The 15,677-nt window shown below is 32.4% G+C and overlaps 1 protein-coding gene across 1 annotated transcript; it reads left to right on the top strand.

Annotated features, from left to right (window-relative positions):
• Positions 1-155: 155 nt before the first annotated feature.
• LOC132758366 (dnaJ homolog subfamily C member 11-like) lies at positions 156-14,481 on the top strand (the record flags this gene model as incomplete). Its single annotated transcript, XM_060749983.1, has 10 exons — positions 156-220; positions 1,363-1,487; positions 3,761-3,843; positions 4,645-4,761; positions 7,888-8,043; positions 8,934-9,003; positions 11,349-11,458; positions 11,986-12,079; positions 12,903-13,032; positions 14,328-14,481. Coding segments are annotated over 10 exons (988 nt in total), but the record flags the coding sequence as incomplete, so codon positions are not given.
• Positions 14,482-15,677: the final 1,196 nt, after the last annotated feature.

Raw genomic sequence — 15,677 nt, 5'->3', positions numbered from 1 at the left:
CCCAAATTAAATTAAGGGTTAAGGGCAAGGGTCAGTCAGAAAAAAATACAACCCAGAAGTCTGTCCTTTTCATGTTAGATAGTATGTATAACTATGACATTGTAGAAGCAAGATTTGTGTTGTTTTAATTTACCTTTGTTATAATTTGTTTGCAGAATATTTAACTTCAACACAAATTTGAAAGTATCAGAAAGGGGTATAAAACCATCTGTCAACACTGGTATGTATAGTTTTCAATTTGTTCCCAATTTTAAGATGACCTTACAGTAATATACATGTTTTTCACATTTTGGTAAAACTTGATTAATATGCGGTTTACAGTAAAATAGATAAATCATTTCTATATATTTTTCCTTGTTTAAAAAAATGTAACTAAGAAAATCAATTTTTTTCTGTATTATGATTTTTAATATCGTCCATTGTTAATGATGATGATGTAGAAATATGTCACTGTGTTGATCACATGTCAGTCACCTATGTCTAAATAGTTCCAGCTTGTTGATCAAACTATTTAAGTTCCAACCTTGTGCATTGTGATCAAGATGTCATGTCTTGAAAGTCTTTAATTAAAGATATTATCTAGAGATTTTCTTGTCTGTAACTTATTTGACTCTTCATTTATGCTTTCCTTTGAGAATGTTCACATTTTAGAAACAAAAATAACCATTTTAATTGTCAAAATGAGTGATAGCGAAATATTGTAAACCTTGCCATTTTTAGCTCGACTATTCGATAAGAATAAGTAGAGCTATTGCAGTCACCCGAGCGTCGGCGTCGGCGTCGGCGTAACCACTTATGTTAAAGTTTTTGTAAAAGTTCAAATATTTTGAAAGTCCAAAAATATATGGCTTTGAAACTTTCCACACTTGTTCACCATCATGACCCCAACCTGTAGACAGGAGGAGGTAACTCTATCAAGCATTTTGACAGAATTATGCCCCTTTTTCGACTTAGAATTTACGTTAAAGTTTTTGTAATAGTTCAAATATTTTCAAAGTCCATTGACATATGGCTTTGAAACTTTGCACACTTGTTCAACATCATGACCCCAACCTGTAAACAGGAGGAGGTAACTCTATCAAGCATTTTGACAGAATTATGCCCTTTTTCAACTTAGAATTTACGTTAAAGTTTTTGTAATAGTTCAAATATTTTCAAAGTCCATTGACATATGGCTTTGAAACTTTGCACACTTGTTCACCATCATGACCCCAACCTGTAAACAGGAGAAGGTAACCGTATCAAGCATTTTTTTTACTATCAAGCACTAAGAATAGTCGAGCGTTGCTGTCCTACCGACAGCTCTTGTTAAAAACACACAGGCATTATATTGTACATGTAAATGTTATTACATTATTTCAGGTTTGAGTTACACTTTTGACAGATATTGGCAAGGAAGGATACGATGGAATATTTTAGCACCGTCAAACCTTAAAACATTATTAGTTTACCACTCTGAAACCCAACAGGTGCTCTTTGAAGTTAATGTAAGTGTGCATTGAAGAAAAAAAAAATCATATTTGAAATGTCATGACAAAATCCGAAATACTATGCGGGGTGTAGACCTACAAGAACCTTTAAAAAAATGTTGCTTCTGATAAAGTTGGATTGTTTGCTTGTTAGTTATGTGTCAGATGGTAATTCATGAACAGTTATTATTGTATTTTGATATATTGAAATCCCTTAAACATTTAATGGACAAATTTCAAAACCATTACATTAACTCAGCAGGTTAAAGTTCAAATTCAGCTTGCATACTTTTTAATGCAGAGAATAAGAAGAAGGTTATAGAAACATGTGAACTGTAAATCAAAGATGGTCAACTCTACTTTTTGCACACAAAAAAATGCACTGAAATTTCAGTACTCCTCTTTTATGAATATTACCGGTACATGTTTTTTTTTTAGCTCACCTGTCACAAAGTGACAGGGTGAGCTTTTGTGATCGCTTTTCGTCCGGCGTCCGTTCGTCGTCCGTCCGTAAACTTTTACTTTAAATGACATCTCCTCATAAACCACAAAGCCAATTTCATCCAAACTTCACAGGAATGTTCCTTTGGTGGTCACCTTTAAAAATTGTTCAAAGAATTTCCATGCAGAACTCTGGTTGCCATGGCAACCAAAAGAAAAAACTTTAAATATCTTCTTTTAAAAAACCCAAAGAGCTAGAGCTTAGATATTGGCATGAAACATCTTCTAGTGAGTGTCTACCAAGTTTGTTCAAATAAAAGCCCTGGGGTCAAAATTGGCCCCGCCCCAGGGGGTCATTGATTTTCCCTATATGCATATAGTAAAAACTTAAAAAATCTTCTTTTAAAGAACCCATAGAGCTAGAGCTAAGATATTTAGCATGAAACATCTTCTAATGGGTGTCTACCAAGTTTGTTCAAATAAAAGCCCTGGGGTCAAAATTGGCCCCGCCCCAGGGGGTCATTGATTTTCCTTATATGCATATAGTAAAAACTTAAAAAATCTTCTTTTAAAGAACCCAAAGAGCTAGAGCTAAGATATTTAGCATGAAACATGTTCTAATTGGTGTCTACAAAGTTTGTTCAAATAAAAGCCGCGGGGTCAAAATTGGCCCCGCCCCGGGGGTCATTGATTTTCCTTATATGTGTATGGCAAAAACTTAAAAATCTTCTTTGAAAAAACCCAAATAGCTAGAGTTTAGATATTAAGAATGAAACATCTTCTAGTAAGTGTCTACAAAGTTTGTTCAAATAAAAGCCCTGGGGTTAAAACTGGCCCCGCCCCAGAGGTGTCATTGTTTTTAACTATATGTGTATAGTAAAAACTTAAAAAATCTTCTTTTTAAAAAACCTGATGAGCTAGAGGTTAGATTTTAAGCAGGAAACATCTTTTTGTTGGTGTCTACCAAGTTTGTCCAAATAAAAGCCCTTGGGTTTAAATTGGCCCTGCCAAAGGCGGGGGGGGGGGGGGGGGAGAGGGCGGGCGGGGCGGAGGTCATTGTTTATTATTATACATGTATGTGTGTAGTAAAAACTTAACATCATGAAACATCTTCTAATGGGTGTCTTAACAAGTTTGCTCAAATAAAAGCCCTAGGGTTTAAACTGGCCCCGCTCTGGGGGCCTATATACAGGTGAGCGACCTCAGGGCCATCATGGCCCTCTTGTTTTTTTTCTTACCTCAAATGTGTTATGCCATACCCCCAGTGGTCTTACTATCATTCTGTCTGCAAGCAAGAGTATGGTCTGCACTATTCATTTAAGACTGAAGAATATTTATTTTACTTGGGTAGAATTTTATAGGACATCTCATGAAGAACCCATATTTCGGATGTGTATCTTTACATTAAAAGTGACAGTTCAAGGTTAAAGGTCTGAACCAGCAATTTTCTGTTCCCTGTATATTTATTTTAACTGTATTAGGCTAATACCTGGGTGAAATGTTTATCCAATGTGCAGAGTATACTTCAGCTGACTGAAACACTGTTTTTAATAATCTGAATTTGTATATAAATGACACCCTTACACATGTATTGTTAATGCCATGGTTATGTTAATGCTACAGTTTTGGACTTACCTTTGTGTTGCTGCCACAGTTAAGGGCTTATCTTTAGGTCAATGCTACTGTTAAGGACTTACCTTTAGTTAATGAATGGCACAGTGTATGCTGAATAATGGTAATATTTGACAGTTATTTTGAGTTTTGATTTATCTTGATATGTTTTAACACTATAGTGTAATGGCTTTAGTAATTTAAAAGTGTAAAAATGTATTGGATTTTATATTTTCCAGTTAGGTATTCAGTACAGTTATATATATACATCATACACCAAAAAGTTTAAAGAACATGATGTTTCAACAACAGTAAGCTTAAAGTAAGTATAATATTACCTAATGATTACTAGTAATAAAAATGATAAATGCAAAAATCCTATTTTGACAGCGCACTTGTGGACCATGATGTCTGCTGTTCAAATAGATAGCTTACAGATAGATAGATGGTGCATCTTGAATCTGGATAATTGCTTATTTTTGAAATTATGCAATCAATTTAAGGGAATACAAGAATGTTTTTAGCTCATCTGTTTTGAAGGCAAAGTTAAGCTATAATGATAGCTGCGGAGGCGGCAGAGTTGCCTTTTTGCAAAAACTTTAATGTAGTACATTATTCAAAAATTTGAAAACCTATCAACATGAAACTTGGAACACTAACTTAATCATGGCTAGGTACTTTTTTTAGACAAGGGGCATAATTTTTAAGGCATTAATAAAGTTATGACCTTTTTCAACTTGGAATTTTTAACAGGCCAGTGTTAATACCACATTGGGTGCTCTTGTTTGAATGTCAATAGTGTTTGAATTAGTCTTCAACAAACGCTGAAAATTGGTCAGTTTGCTGCTTGCTCCATCATATTTTTATATTTTATAGCAAATTTGAAATATGTATAAATGAGCAGTGCTCATGTGCTGATGTTATGTGATTTGTATTTGATGTATACAATAATTTCATTCTGTAAACTTGAATTCAGTGTTCGTCAAAGCTTCATATGATTTTCCTGTTAACGTTGCTTTTGCCTTGTTGATCTTTATTCTTGTCTTTTTTTCTTAGATGTAAAAATTCATATAATTGTTTTAAGTTTTGCTACATTTTCAATGTTGTTCTTGATATGTTTAAGAGCAGGGACATTTGGTGCAGTAATAGAGTATGGGATAGAGAAAAAAGTGACAGCATTTAGTAATCTAGGAGCAACAATGTCTGTTGGATATCCCACTGGAGTTACAATTGCTCTTAAGTAAGTTTAGTTTGATAATATAAAAATGCATAGATAAACTTACATTAAAGATGCGTATATATTTGTACAAGGTATAAAACAGTGTTTGGCCCAAACATTATTGCAGCATAAATGGGAGCATTATCAAGTAAGTGAATCACAGAAGGGCTCTTAAGGTTCTTCTCTACCACAACACTGTTTTTATGCCCCCACAATGTGGGAGCATATAGCGTTGCACTTGTCCATCCGTCCGTCAATCCGTCAGTCAGTCAGTCCGTCCGTCCGTACGTCCCGAAATCTTGTGAACGCAACTCCTCTTAAATCGCATGGCAGATTTTGCTTAAACTTACAGGGATGAACAACCTTAACGTGCAGATGATAGTAAAGGAAGGAATTTTTGCTGCGACCAAATTTAGCAGAATTATGGCCCTTTGTTGATTTTTTCACTAGATACTATGTAGAAATTTTGTGAACGCAACTCCTCTTAAACCGGTTGGCAGATTTTGCTTAAACTTACAGGGATGAACAACCTTAATGTGTAGATGGTAGTAAAGGAAGGAATTTTTGCTGCGACCAAATTTAACAGAATTATGGCCCTTTGTTGATTTTTTCACTATATACTATGTAGAAATTTTGTGAAAGCAACTCCTCTTAAACCGGATGGCAGATTTTGCTTAAACTTACAGGGATGAACAACCTTAATGTGTAGATGGTAGTAAAGGAAGGAAATTTCGCTGCGACCAAATTTTACAATATTATGGCCCATTGATGATTTTTTCACTATATACGAGGGTTGATCAATATATTCGTGGACACACTCCATAAATTGTTTTTTTGGGGAAGGAAAGTTAATATAATTATATTTGACATTTATTCAATCATTTATCAATTTGATGTGTAAGTTTCAGATAAATAATCCGTATATTTTATCCGAAATGAGAGTTTTCAAAAACACATGTAAAGCTGATCGCCGCAGCTTATGCGGAACTTACGTTACGTCGGCGTTACATCTTCTCAAAAAATGAAGCACCAACTTCTACAAATAGTTCATGCCTGTGTACCCGCTGACTGCAAATGTTCTTATTAAATGAAGTATCAAATGAACGCAACACAGACAATGCCATGGACTGTAAATCATGAAACCCGGTATACTTGTGTCCCTTTAACTATGCCTTTAATTTCACTCACATAACGTTCTCATTGCAACAAGTTTCAATTGGTCTGCCGCATCTATTATCATCCTGACTTTTATCATCCTGAAGTTTTTCTCTACCCTCACGGAAGCGTTTATGCCACTTAGAAACTAACGAATAAGACACTTTTTTGTTCCAGATACAATTTTCATGTTTTCTTTAGTCTGCTGTTGTGTCATACCAAGATTTACACAGACTTAATTACTGCCCTCTGCTCCAACAACATCGTGCTCTCTAGTGACACACCCCTGTCTCCATTAATATCTCCAACGAAAAAAAGAAATCGTAGCGACGCTTTTTTTTTTTAAATTTTCTATAAACGATATGAAAGAACGTTGCTGTCATATTCATATTTTAATGAAGCGCGCCAAAATAAGGACAATTTTTAAGTATTTTAAAATGGTAAATATAACTTTTTTTTAAGCTGCGGCGTTCGTATGGCATAGGGTTGCTATGGTGATACATAAAATCAACAAAATGAGATTTGTTTTGAAAATCACAATATATTTGTAATAGTATTAAATTCTTCTCCTAAATAGCGAAAATTCTTTATAATATCTTGATTAATTATAAAGTTATTAGTAGCGTCCATGAATATATTGATCAACCCTCGTATTTGTGAATGCAACTCTTCTTAAACCGGATGGCAGATTTTGCTTAAACTTCCAGGGATGAACAACCTTAATGTGTAGATGGCAGTAAAGGAAGGAATTTTTGCTGCAACCAAATTTAATAGAATTATGGCCCTTTGTTGATTTTTTCATTATATACTTTGTAGAAATTTTGTGAACGTAACTCCTCTTAAACCGGATGGCAGATTTTGCTTAAACTTCCAGGGATTTACAACCTTAATGTGTAGATGTTAGTAAAGGAAAGATTTTTTGCTGCGACCAAATTTAATAGAATTATGGCCCTTTGTTGATTTTTTGTCCAAAAAATATTTGACCTAGAGTCATAAGATTGACAGAACAGTGGAGTGTGGGGGCATCCATGTCCTATGGACACATTTCTAGTTTTTCTCTACTTTGGGAATGGTGCCGGTACCAGACTGATTGGGGAAAAAATGCGTTTTTTTGACTTAAATTGGGAATTTTTTAAGCATTTTTTTTCAGCTATAAATAAGAATAGTCATCATGAATATAGATAGCTAACAGCTTCCACTGTCCAGGGAGAACTATTGAGTGGTGATTTATATGAATATGTTGGATTTAAATGATTTCAGAGAAATCACTTGGCCTTGTGGTTATTTTGAACAGCCATTTTGGGAATTTTAACATTGGAAATTGGGAATTTTTCTATTGGGAACAGTACCGTTTTAGGGTAGTAGTTATATAAAGAAAAAAAAACACTGCACAAGTGAATCTGGAAAATAGTCATGTGACCTTTAAAGTGTCAGTCAGTATGACTTAAAACCTAACACCCCCCCCCCCCCTAACACCTAATAATAATAATAATAAAATAAAAAAATATATATATAAATAAAATAAATAAATAAATATAGTGTATAGAAAAATTAATTGCTTATTGTACATTGCATCTTCCCTTAGTTCATAAAGGTTTAAATTGAAATTTAGGACTTTCTGTAAAACAGTTTTTGCTTTTGGTCTCATCAGTTTAAATGATTTTGCACTTGCTCTACTTTTTCCCCAAAAATTAATTAAAAAAAGTTAGTGTGGAATTCAGTTTATATGTTCATTCTGCTCATAAGGTTAAAAATAATCCTAACTTTACAAACATTTACCACTATGCCACCACAATTCATTGTAAATGCCAGAAAGAAGTATGGCTGGCTGAGTGGTTAAGGTCATTGCCTTAAAACCAATATCCCAACCCTTTCCCTATGGGAAATGTGTGTAATGTTTTTAAATCGATTTAGGAAATTCAAAAGACAGAATCTGTGAAGTGTAAATCAGTCATTTTATGTTATATTCAGCGTGTATATATATTGTTTCAGGTTAGATAGAGGTAGTCATACTATGTTGATGCCTATAAAGTTATCAGATGAGGTGATACCAAGCTCTATATTGTATGGTACAATCATTCCTATAGTTACTTACTTTGCTGTGAAGAAATTAATTGTTGATCCTTTCCTGTCCGGACAAAAAGAAAAGTAAGTTTTATATATACTTTATAATTAGATAATTACAGAATAACACATTTATTTTGGGACAATGAATGGATGTAGTGGTATTCATTAATTTTTATGCATATAGTTGCTGCTTTTTCTGTCTGTCCATCCGTCTGCATCCATCCAGTACATAACTCTGAAACTACCAGAGATATCAACAAGAAACTTTGTAGATAGATGGATCTCAATAAGCAGACGTGAAATGCATTGGAACAGTAACTCTGCTTTGCGTAATTTTGGAGTTATTGCTCTTTTTTCGTTGGACATACGCACTGTATGGACAAATTACTTCTCTGTGTCCAAAACCTATTTAGGGAGCATTACCCAGTTCAACCGGCTTTGTTATGTGTGATGCAAGGTGATAAAGTTCCTACTGTTTTGATAATGGCACATTTTGAAGGTACTGTAACTGTTGTCAAATTTATGTATCAACATAAATAACCTTCAGTGCAACAGGTGTCAGTGCAACATGGACACTCTCAATAATGTTAAAACAAATTTTTGATAAACAAAAGTGGAAGTAAGGTTATGCCCACTAGTATTTTGCTGATCTGGATTCACTATTTATACTTGTCAATATTTCTAGTACAAATCCTGATAGTAATATTTTTACATGGGGATATTTAGGCAATTAGCTTTCAGAGGGTTGGTAGTTCTACCAATGTAACTGATTTTGCTGAAAAGGAAGCCAAAATCTAGGGCCATCCTGTGCCATTTAAGCTGGAAAGTCAGGTCTGTTTATGAAATTGACTGTGTCATTTTCACCTAACTCCTAGTAACAAATAAGCAATTAAACAAACAAATGATGTTTATATTGAAATGGAAATTTTCAGAACAATATGGTTGATAATGAATCATTCATGATCTTTCAGAGAGTTGGTGAGAAAAAAGCAGGAACAGAAAGAGAAAATACAACAGAGAAAGCGAGAAGCACAAGCTTTGGTAAATATTAGTATATAAAACAATAAAATGAAATAGACGATATTGAATGAGTGTAGGTTCATTACTGAATTTATTGAATGAATTGAATAAATAAATTATCTTATTTTATTCAACAAGTTCAATAAATTCAGTAATGAACCTACAAGAATATAATATTCTATTTATCACATACTCGTGATAAAGACTGTTTAAAGTGAAAAAAAATTTTTTTTCATTGATGTGCCAATAGTGTAAGGCTAACATTAGCGCGTCTTTACACTATGTCTGCCTAATGCAAATAACATTTCAGTATTGTTATTTACATGATACTTATATGATTTCATTAGACGAAAACAATATTATACATACTGATATACATGTTAAAGAGACAGATAATCATCAGTATTTAGAATACTCTTCCTGTCACCCAGTATCTTGTAAAAATGGTATTCCGTACAGTCAAGGAAAACGTTATCGCCGTATCATTTCTGACGATGGTGTTTTCAACGATTCTTTACAGAATTTACGAACATACTTCAAAGAAAGAAATTATCCTATCAATGTTATTGATAATGCACTTAGTAAGGTTTCATGTCTAACACAAGATGAGGCCCTGTGCACTAACAACAAAACAAGTGATGGTAGTGTTATTCCCTTTGTTGTTGAATATAACCCAACCTTACCTAATATTAGTAATATCATTAAAAAGTATTGGGATTTACTTAAACTTTCAAGTAAATGTTCTGTGCAAAAGCTTCATGAAAGTAAACCTTTGGTTGCATTTAAAAGACCTAAAAATCTAAAAGACATTCTCGTTAATTCTAATGTTAGGTCTAATAACAAAAATGTGAAATGTTCATCCAAATGTAATAGAAGTAGATGTACACATTGCAGCTCCATTATTGAAAGCAATATATTTTGTAGTACTAATATTCCTGGTAAGAATTATCATGTAAATAACAATACTGATTGTTCTACGAAAAATGTTATATATCTTGTCACTTGTGATAAATGTAAAGAGCAATATGTTGGTCAAACGAAGCAACAAGTGTCTAAACGCATGAATAGCCATAGATTTGATATCAACAATTTTTCCGATCCGTTATTTTCAACCAATGTCGCTACACACTTCAATAAAACTAATCATTGTATTAAGGATTTTAAATTTATGCCCATAGAGATTGTCTCCGATGATATGGAACGCTTATTACAAGAATCATACTGGATTCATAAGCTTAACACATTATCTCCTAATGGTATGAATGCAAAAGTTTTGTACAATATATAACTTTGTCATTATTGAGCCGGTATACATATGATATACATATACATGTAGTATGTTTTTTCTCATATCAAGGTTTTTTATTATTATTAATTATGAGAATTTTTGTATCACATGTGCAGATCCATATTATATTATATGTGTAATTTATTGTATATTGCTGTATTTATATTCATGAAAGATTCTGTATTTATTTGACAAAGTTTTTTATTCCCGCGTTAACGTCACGTTCTGTTTAGCGTATAGTTAAACGGACGTTGCGTCATTTGTCATTTGTTATTTTATAAACGTCAATTTTTCTGAAGAAGACTAAACGTCGAAAGCTTAAGAAAAGCATTTGTTTTTATTGAACTGATTATATAATGCAAATAACGTCACATCAAAATATATGCACAGCTGTGCAATACCATTTTTTTCAGAGTTTCAAAAGCGACACGGTTTTGGGATAAAGTGTAATTAAGTTTAAAATCTTTTTGAACTAACTATAACTATTGGCATAATTTGAATACACTTTACATATGGAGGACTGTATTAAGTAAAAGTCAACTGTATTGTACAGAAGTTCAGCTGTATTGTACAGTAATGTGTGTTTTACTGAAGTTTTAAATGTATTTCCAGAAAGTTGACTGTATGTTAAACAAATTAAGTTGTATTTTAGAAAAGTTTGTATCTTACTGAATTTGAACTATATTTAAAAAGTTTGACTGTATATATCTAGAATTTGACTGTGTTTAACTAATGTTTGACTCTCATTTTACTGAAATTTGATTATATTTTACTGAAGTTTTGAACTGTATTATTCTGAAGTTAAAAGTGTATTCTACAGAAGTTTGACTTATTTTACTTAAGTTTGACTTATTTTACTTAAGTTTGACTTATTTTACTAAAGTTTGACTGATTTTATAGAAGTTTTATACAGTATTTCCTGAAGTTTGACTTATTTTACTGAAGTGAAAATATATTGTACTGAAATTTGACCGACTTTTGACTGCACTGAACTGAAATTTGAATGTATTTTATAAAAATTTGACTGTGTTTTACTGAAGTTTGACTGTATGACACGGAAATTTAATTGCATTTACAGATAGAGCTTATGAAAGAATCTGTTGATAGGAATATAGAAGTTGAAGAGAGAAGGAATGGTCTAATTATAATAACAGCCATATATGGAAAACTCTCTTCCTCAACTGATGAGTAAGATCCATTTTATACCTCGTGTTTTATACCTTTTCTGTTATGTACATCTCCTATTATATGCCTCTACTGTTATATACTTTTTCTGTTTTATGTCTCTACTGCTATATATCTTTGTTATATGTTATAAACCTCTTCTGTTATATGCCTTTCCTTATGTACACCTTTTCTGTTATATGCCTCTACTGTTATATACCTCTCTACTGTTATATACCTTCCTGTTATATACCTCTACTGTTATATGCCTCTCCTGTTATATACCTCTTTTGTTATATTCCTCTCCTTTTATATGCCTCTCCTGTTATATGTCTTATGTTCTATACCTCTCCTTTTATATACCTCACCTGTTATCTGTTATATTATTCCTCCCCTGTTCTATACCTCTCTGATTTTATGCCTCTCTTGTAATATACTTTCAGTTATATGTTTCTTGTTATATACTTCTCCTGTTATATACTTCTTCTGTTATATATTTACTTTTGTGCACAGTATTTATTATGTATGTACTGATTGTTTGTACATTACAGAGACCTACAAACAGAAGATTGTATAGATGTGACTGTACCATTACAAGCTCTAGTCAAAGATTCAAACCTGATAACTCCTGAAAAAACATCTAAGGTAACATACAAAAACCATATGAGCCGCGTCATGACAAAACCAACATAGTGCGTTTGCGACCAGCATGGATCCAGACCAGCCTGCACATCCACACAGTCTGATCAGGATCCATGCTGTTCGCTTACAAACCGTATTACAAGTAGAGAAACTGATAGCCTGATCAGACTGCGCGGATGCGCAGGCTGGTCTGGATCCATGCTGGTCGCAAACCCATTATGTTGGTTTTGTCATGACCCCGCTCATTTGTGTAATAAGTGTTTAAACAGGCATGCCATCATCAGGTATTCTATTCTTGAAAACTGGGCCTTTTTCAGCTATATGCATGTATATATTAAAAATATATTGTAAAATAAAAGTTGGAGTTAATTTTTTCCAAAGTGGGTGTTTGCAGTTTCATATAAGCATAAAGTCTGATTGAGAGCTGTATGATATGTGCAGATATCAATGTACTTCTTGTAATAAAGCATATTTTACTAATGACCAAGTGTATTTCCAAGATATTCCCAATTACTTAAGATATATACTATTGACATACATTTGGATATAGTCTGGCTACTGTGAAAATTATATTTTATAATTTCACTGTGGAATTATCAAAATATGATTTCACTGTCCACTGAAAAGCAAGTAATAAATGCTACATAATTGCAAATGTTGCTATTTAATTTATAGAATGATAACTTAGGTTTCTATATTTAATATATGCTACATGTATATTGTTTCTATTTATGGTATCTTTGTATTATGAATTTTATATTGTTGCTGTTCTATTATTAAGTGTGGTATTTATGTTTTAATTATGCTATACTGTTACTATTTTTAGAGTGATATCCCAGGATTCTATGACCCATGTATAGGAGAAGAGAAGAAGTTGTATATAAAATATAAGTTTAGGAAGACCATTCATCATACAACTGTAGATGACATGGAGAAAGTTAGAATACCACAACAAAGTTTGTATCTTTTTATTATTTCACAATTTATATTAATTATAGTCAAAGAAACTTAAGTGTTAAAACCATGTGATGTTCTAAATGAAATCTTTATTGGATCCAATCTTATCAATTTAGCCACACTTCTCGGTTAATTTTTATGCCCCTGCCATAAAATGGCTGGGGTATATAGTGTTACCCTGTTCCGTCATTCTGTTATGATCAGTTTCCGTTCATTATCTTAGTAACGGTTGCACATATTCAACTCAAATTTTACATATGGATATAATATGAGAAAATACAGGTCAAGTTTTAATTTGGTCATGGTCTGATGATTTTTGACAGTTATGCCCCTTGATGAAATTTTCAGTTTCTGTTCATTATCTACCCAACAGTTGTACACATTCAACTCATATAGATACTTCAAAGGAATGGGCAGGTCAAGTTCGTGTTTGGTTATGGTTGATGATTTTGGCATAGTTATGCCCCTTTCACTTTGAAACTAATATGAAATTTTCAATTTCTGTGACAACACATTTCTAGTTCTTTATTATAACTACTACCCTAAAAAGGCACTGTAAAGGCACCCAATAGAAAAAGACATTAAAATTCCGATTTCCAATGTTTAAACTCCAAAATGGCTGTGCAAAAATTCACCACAAGGCCAAGAGATTTTTTTCTCTGAAATCATTTAAATCCAACATATTGATATAAATCACCACTCAAATAGTTCTAACTTGACAATAGAAGCTGTAAGCTGTCTTTATTGCATGATGACTAATGTTATTTGTAGCTAAATAAATGCATAATAAAAATTCCAAATTTAAGTAAAAATAACGCATTTTTCCACAATCAGTCTAGTACCTGCACCATTCCCAAAGTAGAGAAAAAACCGCTGTTTCTATAATATCTATATCAAATGCATATTAAAGTGCATCTTGCCTTATTTTTATTCTTGTATAAATGCTATCCAAAGGTATAATCAGGATTAGCATGAGGGTCGTATGCACTATGGAGGTAATCTATGACAGTGCTTCAATTAGCACCTGTTAGAATAGATTGACCAACTTCAGATAGATTTAAATGTTTATATGTGCCTAATTTCCTGTCAAAATCTTGAGGATGGAATATTTATGTAGTAATACTAGAACACTGGCTATATATACTCAGAATAATAGTATTTATCCAGTGTTACATGCCATGTTTTACATGTATATTTACACAGACTTATAGTATCTTGATTCTACTCTGTATGTAACATTTCATACTAATAACGTCAGGAAAGTGTCATGTTATTATTATTGAATCTATTCCAGGACATTTAATGCGTGAAGAAGATTTACCTCCCTTATAAATGAGCCAGATGAGACGTGATGCAGGACGTGGAGGAGTAGCTAGATAGAGTGGTTGTAATCTGTTATTGTTTTTAACAATTCACAGTGTGCCAGACCAAACATCACCATATACGTGTTGTCATACAGCAGGAAAAATAATATTTGTCTCTTAGTTTCAATATTGGGACACCGAACTTAAATAGACTTACATAGTAAATCACATTTAAGTCTTCCTGTGCGAGATTAAAACATCCATAGGTCATTCATAGAAAATTTTTTTTCTGAGTTCTTATTCTGCTTTCAAAATGATATCAGCTATGTGATGCTATAAACACTGATAGTTTAAAGAAATGAGAAACATATCTATATAATACTGTGTGTTTGTAACGTCACTTTTCATTGGATAATAATGACATTTATACAGTTTTATATACTCGGCTGCCGTCAATTTATGAAAAAAATTTAAAAATTTTTTTCCTCAAAAAGGGAAAATTTTTCTGTATTATAAATTTTTATAAAGATTTTTACAATTTTTATGGTGTATATAAAGGGTGTTTGCAATTAAAACCCCCGCCTAGCAGCTTGTTAATATATAAATTTTCAAAAAACCATTTTTATGGGGCCCAAAAAAAAATTTTTAGGAGTGGGGAAATTCAACGGCCCTATTTATGATACAATTATTTCAAATAAGTGAAGGTACCCGTTTAAAAAATTTGGTAACCCAAAAATTTACAAAAAAGTTTATTCTGCGTTGAAATTTTAAAAATTTTATATTCAAACCAAACAAACAGAACTTGATTTTTTGTTTTTTTCATATTTTAGAATTTAATTTTTTATAGTTTGACCCCTTCCCGTAAACCCAAAAATCATATGCTAATTTATTTATAACTTTTAAAATTAAATTTTCAAAAACATGGGAAAACATGTAATAAATTTCATTTCATATGTCGATTATAGAAGGGGACTGCTTTAATTTTTCAGTAATTTTTATTTTGACCCGCCTGACATTTTTTATGTTTTTTTTCTCCCCCAAAAATTTTGCAAAATCATAACCCCAGTGAAAACCCCCGTGACAAAGGGATACTTTAAAAATATTTTATGGTTTTTCAAAGGGAATTAGAATTTTTTTGATCATGTCTCCTTTCTTAAAATTTTTTAATTTGATTTTTAAGAAAGTTTTCATAATAATAATGCCCTGAAGTATTGTAGGCAAAAGGGAGTTTTTTTCTTTGCCTAAAAGGTTATTAAAATCCTTTATTAGACAATTACAACTCCCGGATAAGAATATATTTTCCCGTATTTTAAATGTTATCATGTAAAATTTCATCGAGG

The sequence above is a fragment of the Ruditapes philippinarum genome, unplaced genomic scaffold (assembly GCF_026571515.1).
Source record: "Ruditapes philippinarum isolate M1 unplaced genomic scaffold, ASM2657151v2 ctg19079_1_1_1_1, whole genome shotgun sequence".
NCBI classification, from domain to species: domain Eukaryota; kingdom Metazoa; phylum Mollusca; class Bivalvia; order Venerida; family Veneridae; genus Ruditapes; species Ruditapes philippinarum.
This window is presented reverse-complemented; position numbering and strand designations above follow the sequence as displayed.